At 40.5% G+C, this 24,743-nt stretch overlaps 1 protein-coding gene, 3 long non-coding RNA genes and 2 pseudogenes across 4 annotated transcripts; 4 read left to right on the top strand and 2 right to left on the bottom strand.

The window, feature by feature from the left end:
• The first annotated feature begins 452 nt into the window (after nt 1-452).
• On the top strand, nt 453-23,656 carry LOC136499089 (uncharacterized). The gene is made up of 3 exons (XR_010769892.1): nt 453-517; nt 14,428-14,489; nt 23,596-23,656. It is a non-coding gene; the product is annotated as an uncharacterized lncRNA (long non-coding RNA).
• On the bottom strand, nt 2,634-6,199 carry LOC136501840 (uncharacterized; annotated as a pseudogene).
• Nucleotides 10,445-11,196, top strand: LOC136502105 (uncharacterized). Its single transcript, XR_010770422.1, has 3 exons — nt 10,445-10,548; nt 10,803-10,907; nt 10,995-11,196. It is a non-coding gene; the product is annotated as an uncharacterized lncRNA (long non-coding RNA).
• Nucleotides 11,398-12,333, top strand: LOC136502104 (uncharacterized). Its single transcript, XR_010770421.1, has 3 exons — nt 11,398-11,549; nt 11,660-11,915; nt 11,994-12,333. It is a non-coding gene; the product is annotated as an uncharacterized lncRNA (long non-coding RNA).
• Nucleotides 12,435-13,409, top strand: LOC136502103 (uncharacterized). The gene is made up of 6 exons (XM_066497584.1): nt 12,435-12,467; nt 12,538-12,597; nt 12,691-12,774; nt 12,854-12,964; nt 13,058-13,303; nt 13,389-13,409. The coding sequence occupies exons 2-6, from the start codon at nt 12,586-12,588 to the stop codon at nt 13,407-13,409; spliced, it is 474 nt and encodes a 157-aa protein (XP_066353681.1). The 5' UTR covers nt 12,435-12,467; nt 12,538-12,585.
• On the bottom strand, nt 16,279-17,282 carry LOC136501839 (uncharacterized; annotated as a pseudogene).
• Nucleotides 23,657-24,743: the final 1,087 nt, after the last annotated feature.

Raw genomic sequence — 24,743 nt, 5'->3', positions numbered from 1 at the left:
TCTGCAGTTTCTCCTGATACTGCGCCATGAATGTAAGAGTTGGGCTTAGTTCTACCACTGAAGGAGTTCTCAAATCTCCAGGAAGTTGATCATTTGTCAGTGTCTTTGACTTCAATATGCATGCCGTGTGAGCTCTGATTCAGAATACATCGGCTTATGTAGCCTATTCTCTTTCGCTTCAATACTGTAATTTGGCTCAATTTTTTTTGTTAGGACCGTGATGCTGCCTAGAGGCTCTACTTAGCCAAATAAAAGATTGACATCCTATTACTATGCTAGGTTTAGATTACTATGCTATCCTCAACTTTACTTGCCTGGTAACTTTTTATAATGGTCTAATTGAAACTCTATTCTACAGAGAATGTGCATGCTCTCTTTTATTCGTCCAAGTCTGAGACTTGATCTGGAGTGCTCATAACGATGGACCGATAAGGGACTCATGCATGGGCGAAATGGTTGCAGATCTCAGACTGGGGACATGGATGTAGATCTCAAACTGGTTATCAAGCAATGGGAGGTAAACAAAAAGCAATCATTTTCTACATGATCTAATGTACATATTATGCCTTCATCTTTGACAAAAAAGATAAACTGAAGAAAAAGCATTGGCTGAAAATTCACATGTCCACTACTACAAAACAAGGATATTGTATCACTTTCTTGTAACATATTCATCAATGTGTTCCAGTAAAATTTCATAGTAACATAAAATAGTGTGTTACAGACTTCGGTTGTAACACAAAACACTTTTTTTATAAAAATGTGTTACTGGTAATAATTATAGTAACACAATTAATGTTACAAGCAAAATGTTACAAAAGTGTACTATGTTGTAACACATAAATGGAACATATAAAATGTGTTACAAATATATACCTTGTAGTAACACAAAATAATGTTACAGTCCAAGTGTTACAAAGAAACATATACATGTGGACCTTCCTATTTATAGGCGACACGAACATCGCACCTAGTTGTCGTCAAGGCTGTTAGGCAATCACGTTGTGGTCATCACATGTGAACCAAGTAACACTGAGTATGAGGGTGTTCGGCAGGGCTCCTCCTGAGGGGCTTCTTCGGAGGAGTCGGAGCCATTTTGGAGGAGCTTCTATGACCACCAGAGGACATTTTGATTAATACAGTGACAATAGTTCTACTGTCAATAATTCGTGACAAGACAAAACTCATCACAACATATTGAATAGAATACTGCCACGTGTATGGTGACATGGCACATATGACATGGCAGAGGACGTGGTGGGTGATGTGGCATTTAACATTTGGCCCATATAGCATGTGTTTTTTCATTATTATTTTCATTTACAATCTGCCCAATTGGCCCAAAAATTTTTTTGGCCCAGCTACAAATTAGCAACATTATAGTCCAGTCCCATATTGTGGGCTAACCCAATTCTTCCACGTATTTCATCAGTTTTTTAATAGACCACCTAGTTCTTCCACGTGTTGCGTTCTTATTAGTCTAGATTTCAGCTTTTATTTTTTTATTAGTCCACGTCATAATAAACGGGAACAACTCAATAAAAATCCGTACATATAATTCAAGTTTACAGGCACATAACCACTCAAGTTACGAACACATAATGAGATAATTTATCAAGTCACAACCATGACGAGCATCCTAGTACGAGTATAATCTTTTTTTTTTTTGAACTGAGCATTTTATTACTCATTGACTCCGGCCAAATCGCTGGTTACCACACACTCAAACTCCTGAGGTGCACCATCCCAAGTGTTACTAATGCCACTGGAAAACTTACACCCGGCTGCTGCTAAAGCATGAGCCACCCTATTACAGTCATGTTTGCACACACTAAGATTACATGATCTAAGCTCTGCACTAATAAAAAATTTCATCTCTGTGACTAGACCCCCAACTGTGGACAGCCTGTAGTTGTCACCTGAGAGAGCATCTCTGACAAGCATGGTGTCGGTCTCCACAATGATCTCCTGCACTCCCATGCTGATTGCCACCAGAAGTCCTGCATAACAAACCATCAGTTCTCTGCAGTTACTAATTGGCAAATGCAAGATAAAACTTAACAACAATGGCAAACCATGACTGCACTTTGCTCTCTGCAGTTACTATAGCAGCTGCACAATAGCAGGTGCAGGAAGCTTTAGTGAACACTCCCTTTAACATTTGGCAGCAATGGAACTGAAGAATTACTCTAGAGAGTCTATAGCTCTTGTGTCAGAAATATGGTAGTTCACATTTTTCAATTATATCTTAGCTCATGTTACGAGTATCATGTTGCATAAGTCATCCATCAACAACTGAGAGATGTAAGAACAGAACCATTTAAAAAAAGAAGAAAATGCACACAATAATTTGACTAGTTGCAAAACTGTAAACAAGCACAGCTACTAAAGTTGCTAAGCAAGCATCAACATTCCAATAGAATGCCTAGTCATTCATACAGGTATAACATATATTGTTACAATCATACCATTGACCACCCCAATAAAGTTCACATATATAAATTATCATTATAGTAAAAATTCAATAAATATGAGAAGAACTCGTGCAATTACACAATAAAGAAAAAGGAGAAACACAAACCATTGAAGAAATGAGCTTGCACAATAAAGAGTCAGGTACTGCACCTCATGAACTATGATTGGTCATTCAATCCATTGCCACTAGCATCCACCGTGGTTCCCTCAATGTCTGTTCTAGCCCATTGATGTCTTACATTTGCATTATTGAACATATCTCCAAGGTGTGTGACATGGAATGGCTCATTTTCTACATCATCTTCCCATTCATCACAACCTGTGTAATATATATCTCTTGGTTTCATCTTAATGACTACAGACCACCCAAGGTTTTCTTTGTCTTCAGCATAAAACACCTGGTCAGCTTGGTTAGGAAAAATATATGGTTCATGAACAATCTTTTCTCCTGTATGTATTAGGTGTGAGAAATTGACAAGTGTGTAGCCATACTTGTCCTTCTTTATTCCTCTTTTAGAAAGAACATCAACCCATTCACATTTGAAAAGTACCACAGAAAAATTCCCAGAGTAGTTTAGCTCAATAATATCAATTATCCTCCCATAGTAAGTCACATCACCTAAAACTGGCCTGCCATCACTTGCACTGGCATAACTTGACGTTTTTGCAGTTAGCACTACACCACTATTTTGTGTCACCCTATCCAACCGTTTGGGCCTAAAACGGAAACCTCGACTGTTGAAAGCACGGTACCTTTTTGCAGCATCAACTGGGCCACGAGCTAGCCATCTAATGTCATCTTTAACACCATGAATGCCATTTTCCCTCTCTAACTGCATTATCTGTACAATTATACAAGTTTAGTCCTGCACATTAGTGCTACATAAGCATTTTGAGTTAAGGTACTTACATGACCTCTAAACCATTGATGGAACTTCTCATTTTGGATTTTCTCAACATCTCTATGACTGGCTCTACGTCCAATACCTTTTTCAATGATCTCTTCAGCATGAGCTCTACAATTTACATGTAAGAAAATTTATGGGAGGCAAAAAAATAAATTTATGTTTACAATTTTGAGATATTACCTAAGGTATGGATCGACATCGGAACAATTGAATAGCACATATCTATGTGCTTGTACTTTAGCCAAACCTCTCAGGACATAACTACTTGGCTTCCCAAGTGGTTTCCCAGATCGAGGAAAAAGAGTTGATGCATGTCTAGTAGAGCATCCAAGTGACTCCTCATTATCATCATTCCGCGAAAGCCTATTAGACAATGTCTGAAAACCATCAAGAAATGTTGAACAAAAGTGCATAGCCTCTTTTGCCAGAACTGATTCTACAATGCAGCCCTCTGGACGAGCTTTATTTCTCACGTTTGACTTCAAATCACCAAGGTACCTACACAAACTAGTATAAATTAATAAAAACTATAATTTAGCATGCAAAGCAAAGGTACCAAACATGGCTCTTAATTTTTTATAAGAAAAACGTACCTTTCCACAAAATACATTGATCGATAACATACAGGACCACCTATTTTTGCCTCTATTGCTAAGTGAAGAACTAGATGCACCATGATAGTGAAAAACCCAGGAGGGAATATCATCTCCATCCGACATAACGTCATTATGATTCGGTCCTCTAACTTCTCAAGTTCATTCATGTGGAGAACTTTTGCATTCAGTTCTCTAAAATATCCACATAGATCAAATAAGACAGATGTAACTTCATCTGGGAGAAGACCTCTCAGAGCAAGTGGCATAAGTTGTTGAATTAGTATGTGGCAGTCATGACTTTTGAGGCCTGAAATTTTTGCTTGACCAACATTTACACATCTAGAGATGTTACTAGAATAACCATCTGGAACTTTTATGTCACGAAGGACTTTACAGAATTGTTGCTTCTCCTCTTTAGACATGTTATACAAAGCAGGAGGCAAGTAATACTTACCATTAGCCTTTTTTGTGGATGTAGATCTGACCTGATGTTCATTTCTTGCAAGTCTTTCCTTGCCTGTAGATTGTCCTTTGATTTGGCATCCATTTCTAAAAGTGTCCCAAATATATTTTCACACACATTCTTCTCTATATGCATAAAGTCAAGATTGTGTTGTAGCAAATTATACTTCTAGTAAGACAAACAAAATAGGCCACTAACACCCTTCCATGTTTTGGACTTCTCAAAGTCTTTAATTGATTTTATCCTTTCCAAAAGAGATACTCCAGAATAAGAAATAGGTCTCAATCGATGCTCTTCGGTTCCGTCAAATGAATTGGCATCATAACGAAACTCATGGCTAGTGGGTAGAAATCGTCGGTGTCCCATGAAACATTGCTTGAGGCCATGCTTCAAGCGTATTGAACTTGTTTCATCTTCACAAGACACACAACCCAACTGTCCCATAACACTGTACTGTGCCAGTATCCCTGTCCCAAGGTAGTCACTCACAGTATGCAATATTGTAGCATAAAGTTGAAATCTCTCATCTCGAGATGCATCATATGTAGACATACCAGTGTCAAACAACTCATTTAGCTCATCATAAACTGGCTGCATAAATGTATGGAAGTCCTTTCCAGGGTAACCAGGAATTATTAGAGTGAGCATAAGAGAAGAAGCTTTCATGCATAACCATGGTGGAAGGTTGTATGGTACTAATACAACTGGCCAACAACTATGGGTAGAATTACACTTCCCATATGGGTTAAAACCATCTGTTGCTATTCCAAACCTCATGTTTTGAGAATCTGATGCAATATGAGGGTGCTGGGAATCAGTGATTTTCCAAACCTCTGAATCAGCAGGATGGCGCAAAGCACCATCCTTTGTACGCTCCTCATCATGCCATCTAGTTAACTTGGTTGTTTCCTTGTTCATGAAAAGCCTTTGAAGTCTAGGTTTGATTGGAAAGTAACGCAATACCTTATTTGGGGTTGCCTTTCTTCTTTCCTTTTTTGTTAATGATGTTTTATCTGGCTTATTTTTCCATCTTGAAGCTCCACATTTTGAACAGAAGTCATCATATTTCTTGTCTTTCCGATAGAGCTGACAATTATTTGGGCACACATGAATCTTCTCATATCTAAGACCAAGCTTCGCAATGGTCTTCCGAGCCTCCACAAATGTTCTAGGTATATTTGAACCATTTGGGAGAGCTAGCTGTAAAATTTGAAGTAGATCATTAATTGATTTATTGCTCCACTTGTTGGTCGACTTCACATGAAACAATAGGACTAGGAAAGAAAGTTTTGATAGCTCACATCCTTCCCATAAAGGTTCATCAGCAGCCCTAAGCAAACAAAGAAATCTTGTGTTTCCGCATCTGGTCCATCTTCAGATAAACCTGATGCGTGAGGTCCATTTGTGTGATGTTCATCGTCTATATATCCAAAGGCTTCTTGGAGTACTTGGCGCATATTAGTGTTTAAACTTGGATGCGGTGACTCTGAATCTTTGTTAGCAGAGATATAAGATGCTGTTTCCCCATGACAGCCCCATATAGTGTATCCACGCAGCATTCCATCACACACTAAGTGCTCATACACTATTTCTTGCATTTGTAACTGCCTATTGACACATTTCACACAAGGGCATTGAATCTTTGCATCGGACTTTTTCCCACTGTAGGCAAACTTAAGAAAACCATGTACCCCAGCTATGTACTCATCACTTGGTCTTTTGGATTGCAACAACCTCTTAATAGCACTTAAGTCCATTAATTCACTGAAATCAAGAGATACTATCACTGCATCAGTTATGTGGTACTTCAATAGCTGAGACAAAATGTTGGAAATACATAAAAAGCTATGAATTATATAAAGTGGACTCAAACAGTTTGTCTTGTAATAAAATATTAGTCTTTTCAAACATGGCAAGCAAGGCTGCACTAATGACTGGTGGCGATTACTGATTATCTGATTAATAGATGGACTCTAGTAATGCTCACTTGTAGGACAACTACAGTTGCTTAACTGACTAATGGGTGCCTCTCCTGCAGGTACCGGTGCACAACATGCCCAAAATTAGTTGATGAGAAGAGAAATGCAATGATGGTGGAACAGAGTAAGCCAAACGGCAAACATGGAGTAGCAAGCAAAGGCGGTAGCGTGGTCTGCCCCTGCTATAATTTTTTTCGTTTTTTCTTTTGTGGAGTGTATCTCTCCATTCCATGACTTTTTATTTTTTTTCTTGTTTGGAGTATCCCGTTTTTCTCTATAAACATAAAAATAAATAATAAATATAGTATTATGGCCTTTGAAACTTTGATCCTTCCTTAACAAATAAATCATGGTTATCAAAATAAATAAATAAATCGTGAACTGAAATATTCATTAATAATAATAATTTTCTTTATGTACATGTGTTAAATACTTATGTCATAATTCCTATTTGTATAATGACAATGCTCTACTAAAACCAAAAAAATATTCTATTTCGATTTCATGCTATCCGGATTTGAAGTGAGTATTTGGGACACAAAACAAATTCAAACGAAAACGGTGTCAACTACAAAGTTTTAAAACTTTTCAAGATCTACAACTTTGGTTTTGGTCATTTCTCCATCCGAGGCCGTTTATAAATTTTGAATTTCAAATATGAGGAAATTTGGCCATAATTTTCCTTAGATAAGTAATTTCAAATGAAAAAGTTGTCAACTACAAAGTTGCATAAGTTTTCAAGATCTATGACTTTAGTTTTGGTGGTTTCTTCATACGAGATCATTTGAAAAATTCGAATTTCAAATGTGAAAATTCAAATATAATTTTCGTTAGATAGACGATTTCAAACAAAAAAGTTGTCAACTACAATATTGCATAACTTTTTGATATCTATAAGACTATCTCCAACCGAACGTACCCAAATCGAAGACCCATTCGATATTTTGAGTCATTCGGTTTGGGTTCGGGACCTTTTCACTGTGCATGACTCAAAATATCGAATGGGTCTTCGATTTGGGTACGTTCGGTTGGAGATAGTCTTATAGATATCAAAAAGTTATGCAATATTGTAGTTGACAACTTTTTTGTTTGAAATCGTCTATCTAACGAAAATTATATTTGAATTTTCACATTTGAAATTCGAATTTTTCAAATGATCTCGTATGAAGAAACCACCAAAACTAAAGTCGTAGATCTTGAAAACTTATGCAACTTTGTAGTTGACAACTTTTTCATTGGAAATTACTTATCCAAGGAAAATTATGGCCAAATTTCCTCATATTTGAAATTCAAAATTTATAAACAGCCTCGGATGGAGAAATGACCAAAACAAAAGTTGTAGATCTTGAAAAGTTTTAAAACTTTGTAGTTGACACCATTTTCGTTTGAATTTGTTTTGTGTCCCAAATACTCACTTCAAATCCAGATAGCATGAAATCGAAATAGAATATATTTTTGGTTTTAGTAGAGCATTTGTCATTATACAAATAGGAATTATGACATAAGTATTTAACACATGTACATAAAGACAATTATTATTAATAATGAATATTTCAGTTCATGATTTATTTATTTATTTTGATAACCACGATTTATTTGTTAAGGAAGGATCAAAGTTTCAAAGGCCATAATACTATATTTATTATTTATTTTTATGTTTATGTTTATAGAGAAAAACGGGATACTCCAAACAAGAAAAAAATAAATAAAAAAGTCATGGAACGGAGAGATACACTCCACAAAAGAAAAAACGAAAAAAATTATAGCAGGGGCTGATCACGCAGACCATTGACGTATGAAAAGGCAAAAAAAAAACGGAAAGAAACTGAACGCGGGAAAAAAAATCAAGGAAATTCTTTTTTTAGATAAAAAACAAAAAACGTCTTCGCATCACCGCGAATAGAACGAGAGATCCAATTTTCAACGCCGAGCGCGCGTCTGTTCTTCTCTCCCGCCCGCCGCCGCCGCACGTCGCGCTCATCTCGGGCCGCGGGAGCTGCTTCCTCATCTGCCCTCGCCTCGGCGCTTGGAACACGGGTAACCTCCACCGGTCTTGCCGACCCCAAAATTGTCTTCCCTCCCGCTTCTCTCATTCCCACGATCCGCATTGCCGCTCCTACGGTTCTTCTCTCCCTCCGTCAGGACTCAAATCTCCTCTTCCCTCACACAGCGTTGTACTTGCCGTGGCCAAGGGCAGGAGCCTGCACACCATTCATACCACGTTCCACGAGATCAAGTTCTTGCAGGTAACGCCGAGCTCTTTCCACCCTCTCCTTTTCTGCATGCGACTTTGAGTTCCTGCGAATCCTGCCATCCTGTCAAATGTGGGTTTTCTACCGGTAGATCTGTCAACAAGAATCTCCAAATTTCAGAGCTAATTTTTGTGGAATTTTCGTTCTTCCTTTTTGTGTGCGATTTAGGGCGAATCTAGGCGTTCTGATGGTAGGATATGTGAGAAGATATCTTTGTCATCAATCAATTTGATCCCCTAACAGCAACCTTCAATTTTAGATTTTGGTGAAGGTTTCCCCTTTTCTACGGTTCCCAGAAACTGCAGATGAATTCTCAATCTTTGTTAGTGTTAATGGTTAGAGTAGAACACCCACGACATATGAGATGGTGGTGCCGTGGTTTGGATTTCTTTTCCATCGGTCTTTTGGTTTGTTTCATGAGGCTTGAAGCAGCTCTGCTTCAGTTGCATACTGTGCCATTTCTGAAAACGTCTTCTCCAGAAGATGAAATAGTTTGCCTGCTCTTGCTTTCATTGCTCGCCATGCTATTTCCATCTGATCTTAGTTCCCTACAGATGTGCTCCATCCTAGCAGCGGCCACTCCAACATTCCAAGGAGCAGGACACGGACAGCTCATCTCAGTTGTATAGTGCTGCTGCATATCGCTGTCTAGGTGATTTATTTACATTTTTTTCTCATGGAAACACTTTTGTGGAGGGGGATTTAGAATTCAGCAGAGGAGAAAGAGGATTAAAAACATTGTAATTTCAGGTCGCTGGAGGAGCTGAGCTGCTGCACTTCGACAATTAGGTAAGCTGGTAGCAGTGCATCGGTAGCTTATTTGCTCATGGAGTTGCAGCTTTCATTTGCTCGCACAGGCAAGGGCAAAGTGCTAGCATTTTGTCATTCATGTTACAGAATACTCCGAGCAGCAGTTTAGTATGCTTTTGTGAAATGTCCTATCATGATGTAGTGGATCCATCTTTTAATAATTTCTGCTTTCATGCTTTTAGTAATTATTTATTCAATACTTGCTAGCTTCTTAGGTTAGCTTTTTGTGCATGGTTGAAATGGGACAAAACAAAGGGCAGACTTTTCACATTTTATTTATGACCTCTGTTTAAGTTCTACTCAGTCTGTGTATACGACTTAGTGCTTGATTGTTTCACTAGTGTCATGGTATGTCAGCCCGTTTATTTAATTCAAGCTATCTGGACACTACTATATATAAAGTTAATTTTCAATCAAGCAAAACAATAACAATGATTTTTCCCTCTAAATGTTAGGAAAAATAAATTATCATACATGTTAATTTTATATCTTATTTAATGTAAAGAACCTTTTGGACTATTTTTGTTCGTATATATGTGTCATGCTCTAGACCATCCTATCTGAACCATAGCACTTTACTTGTTCTCAAGCTCCAAGTTCAAATAACATTACAAATATGCACTTTAGTCAAATTGTTACTATTTGGTTATACTTGATTCTTATTTGTGAATTATCCTATGATTTATTCTTATTTTCCTATTGGTGCTATATTTTATTTAGATTGTGCTACCATGGCGTTGGATAATTGGACCATAAATTTGGAATGCGATGGGAAAGCTGAAGGACATAAACATGTGCAAAGGGAAATGGATAGAGATGAGATATGTTTTTTTGACTTGATTGATCTGATCGAGGGTTCTGGGTACACATCAGTCGACTATCTATACTACAAGAGAAAAGATAGCTTGGTTGTAATACAACAAGATTCTGATGTGATGGAAATGATCAATGAGTGTGAGAGCGAAAAGACGGTTAATTTGTTTGTGACGAGGCAGAGACTGGCCACTTTAGCGCCTACCAAGTCCAACAAAGAACCATCCAAATCTAAACCAAAAAAAAATAAAGGTATTAGAATGAACATATAATTTACTTTTCTATGTATATTTGATTATTCAAGGACAACCATTCCAAGTCATGTTAGTTATCAATGATTTATTTTCATCCAAGATTAGCATATCCAACCCCACTGTGGTATGTGACTTAATAAATACAATCTTGATAGTCTAATACAAATATCTAGTTGTTTAATAAAAAGATTACATATTGTTTATTATATTTACTATAAACACGTGTTCATGTCCCCAACATTTGTTTAGCAGGAAGAGGAGGTACAAAGAAAAAGAAAGGATTAAATGTAATGCATACTGAAGCACTATATGCTAACGAGGTTGAGCAGCATGATGATGAGAACCAGAACACATCAGGTACAAATGTAGTTAGATCAATCTCATTCATATGGACCGCATCTTAACCAATTACTATCACTATCACTATCATTCTGTTTTTAATAGGTGATGGCGATGAAGTACCTGGTAAACGAAAGGGGACCGTTTTAACACATGTTTGGGATCTACTTGGAGGAGATCGGATAGTAGTAAGATGTAATATGCTTGGACAACCCATTGGAAAAGAAGGTGGCCTTTTAGGACAATTTTTGGGCACCATAGCAAGAAATGGTGGTTACTGTCCTGTTGGTGCCAAAGATTGGAGAGAAGTTAAGAAAAACAATGCAAAACCATAATTCAATTCATCCAGGTTAGCTAAATTTTACAAGACATAATGTTTTTATTAGATTAAGTATATATATGCTTGTTATCATGTCATGAAGTCAAATTCATTCATTAGTGACTTTCTTTTTTTAGACAAAGTTCTTATATCCTCATTCATGTGAGAAATGGATATTGAAATCAATTGGAAGAGATTGGAGAAAATACAAGGCAACATTAAAAAAGTCACTATTTAATCCAAAGAAGAAAAAGTCTGTTTTAAACAAGCGTTGTCCAGATGATATCGATGAAGATCAATGGAAGGCCCTAGTAAAATATTGGAAGTCCAGCGAAGGACAAGTAAGGCACCATTATTGACGCTATTTGGCTTTTTTACTATCACTATCTATACCATTATTGATTTTTATATGTATAATGGTTCATTATCTATTAATTTACTTTTCTTGTAGACCCTAAGTGAGAAGAACAAAATAAGTTGTCAAATGAAGAAGACAACACACACAGCCGGTACAAAGAGTTATGCTCGTTGGTCTGAGGACATGGTGAGTCATCTTCTGTTTAAAAAAATTATATATGATTCTTCTTACTTTTCCTTTACTGCTATTTTTTCAGAGGCAAACTGATCCTGAAAAAAAACAGCCACATAGAGCAAAGGTTTACCTCGCAACTCACAGGAAAAGGGGAAAAGGGATAAATGAACCAGTGGTATGCTACATGCACATGAGAATTTTTGCAAATATAAAATTATTTCTGTTTTCTAATGTGCGGATTTCTTGCTTGTAGGTTGAACTGGAAAATCTCCTAGACACACAACCAGAGTTAGCACAAAATAGCGAGGGAGGAGTTGCATGGGAAGGTGATGCATTACATCGGGTGTTGGGAGAAGAGAAAGCTGGACAAGTGCACGGCATGGGATTGCTTCCAGTTCCTAAACAAGTTTATGGTCGAAGAACACACCATTTTAAGGACATTAATATAGTTTCACTAGATGGCTCATCATCTGATGTAGAGACTCACATGTTGGAGGAAATAAGGCAACTCAAAGAGCATTCTAGAATGCAAGACAAAGTTATTGAAGAACTAAAAAACAATCAAAGGCACCATGAGAACCAAGAAGCAACAATGGTAACAATGTACATTTTAATTTATAACTTCGTATTGCAATGTGATACTCAAACTTTATTTCTTTTCCAAGGAAATTGTGCTAGGAGTGATCATAACAATTCTCAGAATCAAGCGGTGCTTTCTAAAAGAAAGGTATTTGCTCTATTTTCCATGTTTTCACCTAATTTAGTCTTTTGGCTTTAATATTGTTTCAAATTTTTAGAGAGTTCACTGTGTTGCACCCAACCAGAATGATGGATTCCTTGAACACATGGATGAATTGGTAAAGTCACTTTCTTGTGAATTTAATACTATTTTATTCACAAAGGATTTTTTTTATATTAACTCATGCTACTGTCTTTTTTCTCTTTACTAGAATAAAGAAACATGTGAGTCTGAATATAGTGATGATGACAGTCTACTTTTATCCACCACAAGTAAAACAACAAAGAAACAAAAGGTATCTATGAACCACACTTTGCAGTATTTATAGAGGAATTTTTGTCTTAATATTTCATACTTCATTTTATATGTGTAAGGGTCATCATGGAGGGCCTAGAGAGACTACGACCATTGCACACCAGGAGGTGGCTCATGACAAGGTTACATGCAACAAGCGTCAAGCACCTAAACAACTTCCTATAATGAAGGTAGATGAACATAATACACTTGTTCTAATTGCATGATCTTGATGTACAACTAAGGGTTGTTGGTCACTAAGAGATTATGTCAAATTAATGTAGGTTGGGTCCATGGTGCTACTAATGACTTCAAAATATCCTAATAAGGCTAATGTGGCCTATGCAACTCTCTTGAGCACTGATCCAGAAGCCATTGTTGGTGGAGTTAAGACAGGCAGTCAATTCTACAAAGTGCGTATCGATCATGCTATAGCAAAAGATGAGCCATTAGTGAGGCCTAGGCCTGGGTGCAACAATATTGGTGATGCTCAAGCCAAAGGAGTCTCAATTGCTTGGCCTTCAATGTTTGTATGTTCAAACTAGCTTTCTTAACTTACATCATTGTACATATGTGGCCTAATTTGTAATCTTACAACTTACATTTTCTTTGCAGGTTCAAATGATTAATGGTTGAATTCCTACATCGATGTGTACAAAGAATAATGGAAGAAGAAGCAATGGACTTTATGAATCATAGCTAGTTCTTGAATTTTTCTTTCTAGTATGGACTATGTGTGTTTGCTCTCTAGAGCCATATCGTTATGTACAAATACTATGATTTAATCTGAACAAGCACTATGTTTGAAATCATCCTACTATATGTGGATCTTGTTATGATTATTGAAATTTGTGGTTTATGTGATTTTACAATGTGTCATGTTTGTGTGATTCTATAATAATCCGTGTGCCACATATATAAGCGAAACAAATATTTGTTTCCTAATCTGAATATGTTACAATAGATATAAACAAGTGTTACAAATCATGTGTTCCTTTGTTCCATACTGGGCTCTACCATAATGTAGAAGTGTTACTAGAACTAAAAAAAAGTGTTACAGCAGACAATCACTATAACACTAGGCAAATGTTCCCATAGAAAAATAAATGTGTTACAAACTATGTATTACACCATAATGTGAAGTGTTACTATAGAAAAAAAAAGTGTTACAGCAAAAATCATTGTAACACTAGACAAATGTTCCTATAGACAAGTAGATGTGTTACAATAAACCAGTCTATAGTAACATGGCCAATTGGAACACACACAAAAATGTGTTACTAAGAGAGCTAGTAACACTTTTTTCAACCTACAGTAACACAAGTTGGTGTTACTGTATCCCTGTGCTGGTGTAGTGGTCATAGGAATTTAGGTGTGCTGCAGCCCTCACATTTCCTAATTAACTACTTCAGTTATTGCCATTTAATGTTTCGAGACATGTGAGTAGCTTCATGGATAGCTAATAATCTTATTCAACTGAAACGACGTTAGAACTTCCCTACTGAGACCACTCAAATATTTATGCACATGGTAATTTTAAAAGCCTCCGAAAAATGGATGCCATATTGGAATTACTCTTTTTTTGAAGGGATATATATTTATAATGCATTGTGTAACACTATTTCCTGTTCTGTTGAACGTTGGTCCTTTACAGCGGCAAGGGCAATACAGGCGAACCTATTGGCATTTTCTGAAGAATTTGATCTGGAGCATCAGGTGATCTCTAGATTCATTGAAAAAATAGTTTCTCCATGTGACCTTGTTTGTCTATGACTGCATAGATAGTGGTGGCAAGCAAATGAGGTCCTATCAGGAATTGAGAGCACTAAAATGAATAATTAAGAGACAGTAACCTCCTCAAAGTGTTAATAAATATGTTACAATTGTTCTACGTGATTGGGTTGTTGTGGAGCTTCCTCCAGTACCAAGTTATGAAGAAGTGGTTTGCATATGTGTTTCAGTTTCATGCTCAAGTTATTTACGGTCATTTTCCACTAGGGCCTCTGTGTGTTAGTTTTCCCTTTATCTTTTCTTTGCATTACCTGTTATATGCTACATAATTTAACGTAAGACCAAGGCCAATATGGAGAGACATCCAGGCTGTATATATAACCCCTTTTATTAGGATGGCAAAAGAGAACACAGTTGGAATTGGGTTTCAATTTTATGCAGTTTTACCTTCTGTACAAATTTACAAGAACAAAGAACCGTACATATTGAAAATAATATCATCCCCATAACCGAGTATCTTATTGTATTTCTTAACTTTAATGCATTATGATCTTTGGTTGGGTTAATGATAGATATCGATCTTCCCCTTGACTGTGCCGATAATAATTGTACATTACTTCCTCACAAGAATATTTTTTTGGGTGGTGTTTGCAAATTGATGGGAGTATAAGAAGGCTTATGCCAATGTACCATTATAAGTAATCTATAATCAAAACATATATATATATATATATATATATATATATATATATAGAAGTAATCTGTACGATTATAAGCAATATGTCTTTTAACAGATTTCTTTCCTTTCACTACTGGAGACGCGCTCTTTGCCGAGTGCCTGGGGCACTCGGCAAAGGCCCTATTGCACTCGGCAAAGGCTTTGCCGAGTGCCACACTCGGCAAAGAGCAAACGGCAAAGCCGCATCCGGCGAAGGGTTCTTTGCCGAGTGCCGTTTGTCGGGCACTCGGCAAAGGCTCTGCCGAGTGCCAGGACGGCACTCGGCAAAGAAAATTGGTCGTCAGCCGTTGACGGCGTCTTTGCCGAGTGCCGGGTCAGGAAGGCACTCGGCAAAGCTTTTCCCTTTTTTTTTTGAAAAATCCTTTGCCGAGTGCCTTCCTGACCCGGCACTCGGCAAAGAAAAAAATATTTTTTTTTGAAAAAACCTTTGCCGAGTGCCTTCCTGACCCAGCACTCGGCAAAGAAAAAAATATTTTTTTTTGAAAAATCCTTTGCCGCTCGGCAAAGAAAAAATATTTTTTTTTGGAAAATTCTTTGTCGAGTGCCAGAGTCCTGGCACTCGGCAAAGCTGGGAAACACATGGCCACAGCTTTGCCGAGTGCCAGGGTACTGGCACTCGGCAAAGAGACCTGGTAGCGTATTTTTTGGCAGCTTTGCCGAGTGCCAGGGCAAAAGGCGCTCGGCAAAGGCTCTTTGCCGAGTGTTACACTCGGCAAAGTGACCAAAATTTTTTGTTTTTTTTTGTTTTTTGCTTTCGATCACTGCAAACACAACATATGGCATATATATCACATCCATCACATATATACCACATCCAGCACCTTATATGTCACAATCCATCACACATACCACATGAATCACATCCGTTCACCACATGTCACAGTAATTCCATCCATTATTCGACAGGATTCCACATCATTCAACAAGTAGTTCAAATCCATCACCACATGTCACAATAACACATGCATGACAACAACATTGTCTCGGATAGAAATCCATTGCGAAGAGAACAAGACATGAAACTACAAGCGCTACTCACTGAAGCGGCCCTTGATGTGGCCATCCTGCTGACGACGGGGAAGGAAACATCTGCTGGTTCGGAGTGCCCTGAGCTGGGTTGTTCGAACCCGCCGACTGAGGCTGCACACAGGAGAAGAGATTGCATGAGACAAGATTAGTTGAATAGCGATTGTAGCAATTCCTTGCATGTGTGACATTACTCACTGGAGTAGCGGAGTGAGGAGGCTGAGGTGGACCCATTAACCCAGGAGGCATAGCAGCACCCGTCGTAGTTTGCATCCAGGCAATAATGTTCGCCAACCTTTTCTCCTGGGCGAGTTTGTCGGCCTCCCGCTCGGCCGCCAACCCCAGCTCCAGCTCCTGGGCCCTCCTGTTTGCTTCTTCCACCTGGGCCTACAAATTGTTGCAAAGCTAATGTTACAATAATGCAAAGGAAATAGAGTTGTGTAAAGATCAATGTACGATGAGTAAAACATGAATAACCTGGAGTGTGTCGACCCGGTGCTGTGAAATGCTCGGCCGTGAGCGTATCGCCGGGAGTGAGGAGGCGGTCGTGCTCTGTGCTCGGATCTGGGAGAGAGTGGGAGTAGAGGCCGTGTCGATCACGCTGTCGCCAATCTAGTAGCGGCCATGCTTCTTGCCTTGTCCAATCCTCATGACGGTGTTTGCATCAATGTTGTCAGTCCATGGATCGTACTCCGGCCCATGAATCGACCTTGCCGCCGCCGTGTACTCCGTGATTTTCTCGTAGGCGCTTGAGTTTGTGTACGCCTCGGCCAGGTCGTCTGGGTTGAAGGAGACGTCGGACGACGCCTTGCCCATGTGTGCCATGGCAAATGCGGCAAAGTTGGAGCACTCTTGGCCTTGATGTGCCACCGACTGCAAGAACGAAAACAAGAAGATTAGAATTCTTTGCCGAGTTCAACGAAAGCAAGAAGAATAGAAACATGACCACATACCCATGCTCGGGCGTATCCAGAGAGGTTGCGGTTGCCTTGATGGTGTGATACACCTGGCATGAACAAACGTCGCTGCTGGGCAGCCGCGTGCTGAGCGGCCCACTCCGCGCTTAACCACCTGTCCACCATCTTCGCCCAAGCCACGGGGCACCCGTTGCACCACCAAGGAATCACCTACACGTCATCAAGTAGTTGACATATTAGAAAAACAAGTGATTTGCACATTACTCAAAAGGAACCAATTTTAATGTTCTTTAGCTACCTCAAGGAACTGGGGTTTGGTCAGCGTCAAGTCTTGTTCTCAGATGTCCTTCTTGGTGACCTTCTGTCCGAGCTTCGTCCCATAGTAATCTATGATGGCCTGGAGTCACGCCTCATGATGGACGTCGATGACGCGTTTCCTGCAAGCTCGCTTAGCCACTGCCTCCGCCGTGCCCTCGAATCTGTCGTCAAGTTTGAAGTACTCCTGCATATACAGACACGATGTATGCATTAGTTATTTCAAGTAGAGTCCAATGAGTGCGTTGTATTGAGCCATGTAGTGTGAGGAAGAGTTACCCAGAACTCCCGAATGACGAGCGCAGCCACGATGCCTGCTTCCACGTGGGGGGCGGACTCGTAGTGGGCAAACGTGAAGGCGGGCTCAAGGTTCCTGACATGCATGACCATGCCAGGGAAGTGTCTCCTGCACAGGAGACCGAGGATGCCATTGACATGGCGGGAGGCAGTGTTCCCTGACACAATCTCCACCCCCTGCAGAAGTGATTAAGAAAACATATTAGTCTCTATTTCGATATCAAACATAGCATATGAAGTAAAAGTGATAACATGCAAAGGCACTTACCTTTGCCCCTCTGGGCGAATCACTGGGCATAGACGAGTATGCGGTCGGTCAGGGAGGGTGGAGGGTCCTCGCAAGTAGACACCTGATGAACTAGAGGAAGCGGTAGCTCCCGTCCCGCCCCCGTCCTCGTCCTCATCCTCGTCCTCGTCTGCCTCCTCCTGGACCGGCGTCTCCTCCTCCTCGCCCGCCTCTTGCTGCACCTGCTCCTCCTCCTCCTGCTGCTGCTGCTGCTGTTGGACCACGGGTGTGGACCTCCTGTTCCTCCTGGTCGTGGTCCTCGTGCTCCTCTGCCTCGTCGAAGACGTCCCCTGCTGCTCCTCGCCCCCTCCGCTGGAGGCTCCTACACCGGAGGCTCCATGGTAGAATGAGCTCAGGTTCCTCTGCCGGCCGCCTGGAATTTTTGTTCAGTCACCTGCAATTAAAAAGAAGAAAGAAGTAATTAGAAATAGATGCAAAATAAACAAAACAAAACAAAATTACAAAATTACAAAGTATTACATGTATGTTACAAATAATCTTCATGATCGGGATTAGCTAGATCGTAAGTCTCATCATCACTATCAACCATGTCGAAATAATCAACACTATCCGATGGAGGAATGTTGTCTTCATTGTCATTGCCTACACGTAATCGCTCAAGCATTTGTAAGTCCTTTGCATTTCGCACTTCATCTCCATCGTCATCATCATCAACCATTACATTGTCTACATCCATTCCTATCTCACCGGTTAAGTCTATCTCAAACCTCCCTTGTAGCCCATCTTCTTGATAGAACTCTCCGTCATACGTGCTTGGGTTGAAGTTGTAATCTTCATCGTTTGGGACAGGTAGTCGGTCGTGTGGCGAGACCTTGTGCACAACAAACCAACCACTAAGATCCGGTCTAGTCTTGCAAGCATATGACGTATAATAAACATGTGTGGCCTGTTGCGCCACAATGTACACATCGTCTCTTGGATAGACGGAATCCTATCGAATTTTGACTAGACCAAGATGAGGGGTCTTCCTCATTACTCCCGGATCAAACCAATGGCATCTGAATACGACAGGATAAAGATTTGTGCTACCATGGAATGAAAGTTCGTATATTTCTTCAATTCTTCCATAATAGTCTACGCCATCAGTGCCGGGCGTAAAAACCCCGCTATTTGTGGATCTTCGATTGGGCCGCCTCCGCTCGTAGCTTCCTGTGTGAAATCGATATCCATTCACGTCATAGGCGTCCGATGACTTGACCCTTTGGTCACAGCCGTTGGCAACCTGTCTCAACTCGGCACTGATAGACACATCAGTTTGGGCCTACAAGCTCAAGCAGGATACATCGTTATATTAATCGGACGTACGAGCAACAACAAATCGGGGCTCAATTGGACGGTACCTTGGTTTTGAACCAGGAAATAAAATCGGGGCTCCCTTGTCCCGCACCCTTGGAAAGAAGGGTATCACATTCCGGCGGGGTTGGTTCCCTTGAATGGGGCCAGTATTCATGAATGAATTCCCTGTAACGACAAACAAGGGGGTTGGATGTAGAATAGTGCGGGATTATTGAAACAAGTCCGTTGAGAACTTACGCAATATATGGGTCCACCTCTTCAAGGTTGGTCAGCACATATAACATGATTTTGTGCCACTCCACATTTGTCAGGGGCTTATTGGTCGATGCACCTGCTCTTCCAAGTTGCCCTCGGAAAAGGCTGAGGCTCGAGGCATTTTCGTCAGCATTGTAACAAGGAGGTGGATTATGCACACTTGGAAGGTTGTCAGAATAATACAATGTTGTGAAGTTTGACACCTCCTCCATAGTGAATGCACTTGCAATGGAAGCCTCAATTTTGCCTTTGTTTTTACACTTTTTCCGAAGTGTCTTTAGGCATCTCTCAATTGGATAGCACCAACGGGCCTGCACGGGCCCCCCCATTCGTGCCTCATACAGGAGGTGCAATATCAGATGCTGCATCGGATTGAAGAAGCCGGGTGGAAAGATCTTCTCCAACTTGTAAAGCAAGACAGGTGCCACTTTTTCCAAGTCAGCAATCACGGTCCGAGATAACTCCTTGGCACAGAGCTGGCGGAAGAAGTAGCTCAACTCTGCCAGCACTGTCCATATGTGCTCAGGGACAAAGCCTCGAACCATCGTCGGAAGAAGCCGCTCAATCCATATGTGGTAGTCGTGACTCTTCATCCCGTTCACTCGGAGAGTAGTTAAGTTCACTCCCCTCCTCAGATTCGCTGCATACCCATCAGGGAACACTAACGTCTGGATCCATTGGAGTACTTCCCTCCTTTGTCTGGGGGTCAAGACAAAATCTGCCTTAGGCCTTTTCCATGTCTTGCCGCCTCCAGGAGCACGCATCTCTTGATGTGGTCTATCACACAACTCTGCCAGGTCCACTCTAGCCTTAGGGTTGTCCTTTGACTTTTCAGTTTCCATGATTGTTCCCCAGAGTGCCTCGGCGACATTCTTTTCTGTGTGCATGACATCAATGTAATGTGGCATAAGAAGGTCATCAAAAGAGTGCCTCCAGGAATTATCAATGACAAGTATACGTTCTGACGTTCAAAGGCGACGCCGGGGGGGAGATTGAGGGGGATGACGAACACGGACCAACATGTGTAGGGGGCAGCCATCAAACCATAAGGATTGAACCCATCTGTTGCCAGCGCAACACGTACGTTACGAGGCTCTGATGCTTTCTCATGATGAATGCCATCAAAGTGGTTCCATGCTTCACCATCGGACGGATGTACCATCTTGTCAGGATTGTATCGTGTGCCCTGTTTGTGCCACGTCATCTGCTTAGCGGATTCCTCGCTCATGTATAGCCGTTGGATCCTCGGCACGAACGGGAGGTACCGTAAGATTTTCATCGGGACGGTAAGCTGCTTCTTGTGGCCATCCCCAGAGTCTACCTCCAGGTACCTGGAGGATTTGCACTTCGGACAGTACTTTTCATGCTCATGTTCTTTCCTAAAGAGGACACACCCATTCGGACAAGCATGTATCTGCTCGTAAGGCATCTTGAGTCCATCAAGGAGTTTCTGGCACTCGTATAGGCTCTTTGGCAGAACGTGGCCCTCCGGAAGCATGCTAGCAATCAAGGCCAACATACCATCGAAGTGTTGTCGACCCATGTTGATCTCGGCCTTGAACCCCATCACGCGTCCAATGGCATCGAGTTGACAAACCGTTGTCCGGTCATGAAGGGGTTTCTGTGCCGAAGACATCATGTCATAGAACGCCTTTGCGGATGCCTCCGTCTCCTCCGCACGTCCATCAGGGATCTGTGCTTGTTGATAGTCATCTAACATGTCTGCAACCCCGCCATCATCATCAACATGCTCGAGGCGTGGTCTCACCACTTCCTCTCTCATCCGATGGGCTTCACCGTGGTGGATCCACCGGGTATAGTCCGGCATAAAGCCATGCTTCTGAAGATGTATACCCATGTTGTCCTTCTTTTGCCATTTTCTGTTTGCACTCAATCTGCCACAAAACCATTTTTGTCCTCAGAACCAAGGTGTGGGAATTCTCGCTCAAACGAGATGACACCATTGTCTTTTTTAGATACATTACCATTGTCTAAACTTACTCCTACTGCCCGATTTGATATGGCCACCTTTGAATGAGTACGGTTAAGCCTGTCCTTTTCAGATCTGCATGAGCTAAAGGACTCAAAGCCATCACGTAAAGGATCATCAGGCTAAACCAACCTACTCTCCCGATCACGAAAATCCAGGTCCTTCTCTTGTATCCTTTCCTTGTTGTGCTTTCCAAAATTACCATAGCGTCTTGATTTCCCTGAACCATCTCGATCATTCCGCCTTGAACCACTAGAACTTGAACCTCTCCGAGACGAGGACTGTTGGGAGCTCCGATCACGATCTCGCCCTGACGAACGGTTTCTTGATGAAGCACCCCTGCCGTGATCATCTGAAATCATCCAATAAAGAGCTTCTTAGTACATAATGCCAAAGAGAAGTATCAAGATGCGAATTAGTGTCACTGACAAATAAAGAACAATTCATGCACATAGATGTAAATTGTGAACTGAGTATCAATAAACTACTAAATAGTTTACATGGTAAGACAGCATTGTCACATTGAAAACAATACTTGGTAAGAACAAGTATGGATGAAAACGGTCGGAAAACCTCTAAAAACTTTTTTCATTCCGATTTCGAATTTGGTGTTCCGTATTTCGAACCAAATTCGAATTTGTCCGAAAATACGAATTCGATCGGATTAAATGTAGAAAACGATGCGGTTTGGTACTAGATATTTCCGTACCGTTTTCATCCCTAAGAACAAGACATGTCGTGAAGTCGTAAACTACATAAAGAGTTTTCCTTATGCACAAGGACAAGAGATTCCATAAGCATATAAGCAGAATTACTTTTTAATCAGTACAAAAATATAAAGATATGATCCTTATACTATGATCATCAATAAGCAGCCAAGTCACAAGAAGCTAAATAAAATGTACAGGCACATGAGGATAGAGCTCAAACAACACGCTAGTTATAACTGAAAGTGCATGCACTCAATCTGCCACAAAACCAATTATTTCACCTTGTGCATGCACTCACGTGAGATGTCTAGGTTTCTAACCATCCTACGTGACAACATGCGCGAAATGTTCTCAAATTTTTACCATAGCCTCCACATATGATGTAAAGACGAGTCACCAAGTTTCATGATTTTCGAACTTCGTTTGCATTTTATATAATTAAAAAACACTTCACCTGCAATTTTTATGTCATGTTTCGTGCGTGAGATGTTTGAAACTTCGGGCGTGCTCCTGGAAACGGCCTCAAAATACAATAAGTAACGCGAATATCATTTTTCCACTAGTCGAATTCCATGATTCGATGCACCTGCAGTTCAAACTTACATTTCCCAGAAAAATGCAATTAAATGAAATAAATTAAGGATATATAGCAAAAAGATCGAGAAATGTGCCAAATTTGAGGATGTACTTCAACTTAATGTGTAAGGGCTGAAGAAAAAGTTTGGAGGCAAAAAACAAAAAAAAAATTATGCTTTGCCGAGTGCCCAACTCTGGCACTCGGCAAAGACTCTTTGCCGAGTGCCTAACGGGGGGCACTCGGCAAAGGTGACGGAAGTACCGCTGTCAACTCTTTGCCGAGGGCCGTCCTTTGCCGAGTGCCCGGCACTCGGCAAAGAGGCTCTTTGCCGAGCGCCGGTCTTCGCCGAGCGCCGGGCACTCGGCAAAGGGAGCTTTGCCGAGTGCCAGTCTTCGCCGAGTGCCTGGTACTCGGCAAAGAGCTCTTTGCCGAGTGCCCGACATTTAGCACTCGGCAAAGCCAGGGTCTCCCGTAGTGTTTTACTGTTCCATCTCTATCAAAAAATTAGATCTCCCAAAAAAAACAGGCAATCCTCTGTGCACAAAAGTCTATTTCATGGCAACATTACAAATTTATGCTTTATTTTACACGGTGTCCACTGTTTTTGTGGCTCCAGTCCTTGTTCTTCTTTAACATAGTACATTTACATATGAATTCTATAGGATGAACCAGAACGGACCAACATCATTGAAAAAAAAAGGAAAGCACAGATCTTACTCAGACAGAGGCCCTCACTACCGGAGACTGTGTAGTTACCGAGTGCCCAGACAATTACCGAGTGTCAAAAGTCGGGGCACTCGGAAAACATTTATTACCGAGTGTCAACACTCGGAAAACATAAACACCCGGTAGTAGACCGCTTTACCGAGTCCGAACACTCGGTAACTTTAGACACTCGGTAGAACTACAATTTTACCGAAGGGGCGCACTCGGTAAAAACAGACACTCGGTATTGAGTTGCCACGTCACCTAGTATACCAACCGTGCGCCAAACGGCGTCACGGCATGACATGTTTGCCGAGTGTAGAAGTATTTGCACTCGGTAATAATAAAGTTTTACCGAGTGTAAGTTCACAACACTCGGTAAACACTATCTTTTACCGAGTGTATTGGCGCAACACTCGGTAAAATTCAACCAAATTTCTTGTTTTTCCCTTCATTCTTTTTCCTCTATCCACATATGATATTTAGTACTCCATTCCAAAATATGGTGTTTATTTCGATTTATTTACTATATTTCACAAAAATTTCATTCTTTATGATAATTAGATACATATCGTGTAAATTTAATTGTAATAATTAAAATCGAACTCGATAAATCACGAGATTGAAAGAATTAACATTGAAGCATACATCTATATTATAGAAAAATTTTCATAACGTTTCGGAAGTATTTTTACATTCGTCGCTGCCGAACCGGTACATCTCCCAAAGAGACGCTAAACATTCACAATGACGAGTAGGATTTCTATTAAGAGTGAAATTCAATATTATGATTTGAACTTGGAATTTTTTAGATAGTAAATAGATGACATGAAATAGTTCATGTGAAAGTTTGGTAAATTTTAGGATTAAATTGGCATTTTTTCATTTTTGTTTTGCATGAAATAATGGAGACTTTTACCGAGTGTGACCTCAAACACTCGGTAAAGGTTAGCCACGGCCCACCTGTCTGTTTACCGAGTGCCGTAGATCTGGGCACTCGGTAAACATGTACCAGGCCCACATGTTATTGGGCTGCGGTGCTTCTGTTTACCGAGTGCCGTAGATCTGGGCACTCGGTAAACATGTACCAGGCCCACATGTAATT

The sequence above is a fragment of the Miscanthus floridulus genome, chromosome 13 (assembly GCF_019320115.1).
Source record: "Miscanthus floridulus cultivar M001 chromosome 13, ASM1932011v1, whole genome shotgun sequence".
NCBI classification, from domain to species: Eukaryota; Viridiplantae; Streptophyta; class Magnoliopsida; order Poales; family Poaceae; genus Miscanthus; species Miscanthus floridulus.
This window is presented reverse-complemented; position numbering and strand designations above follow the sequence as displayed.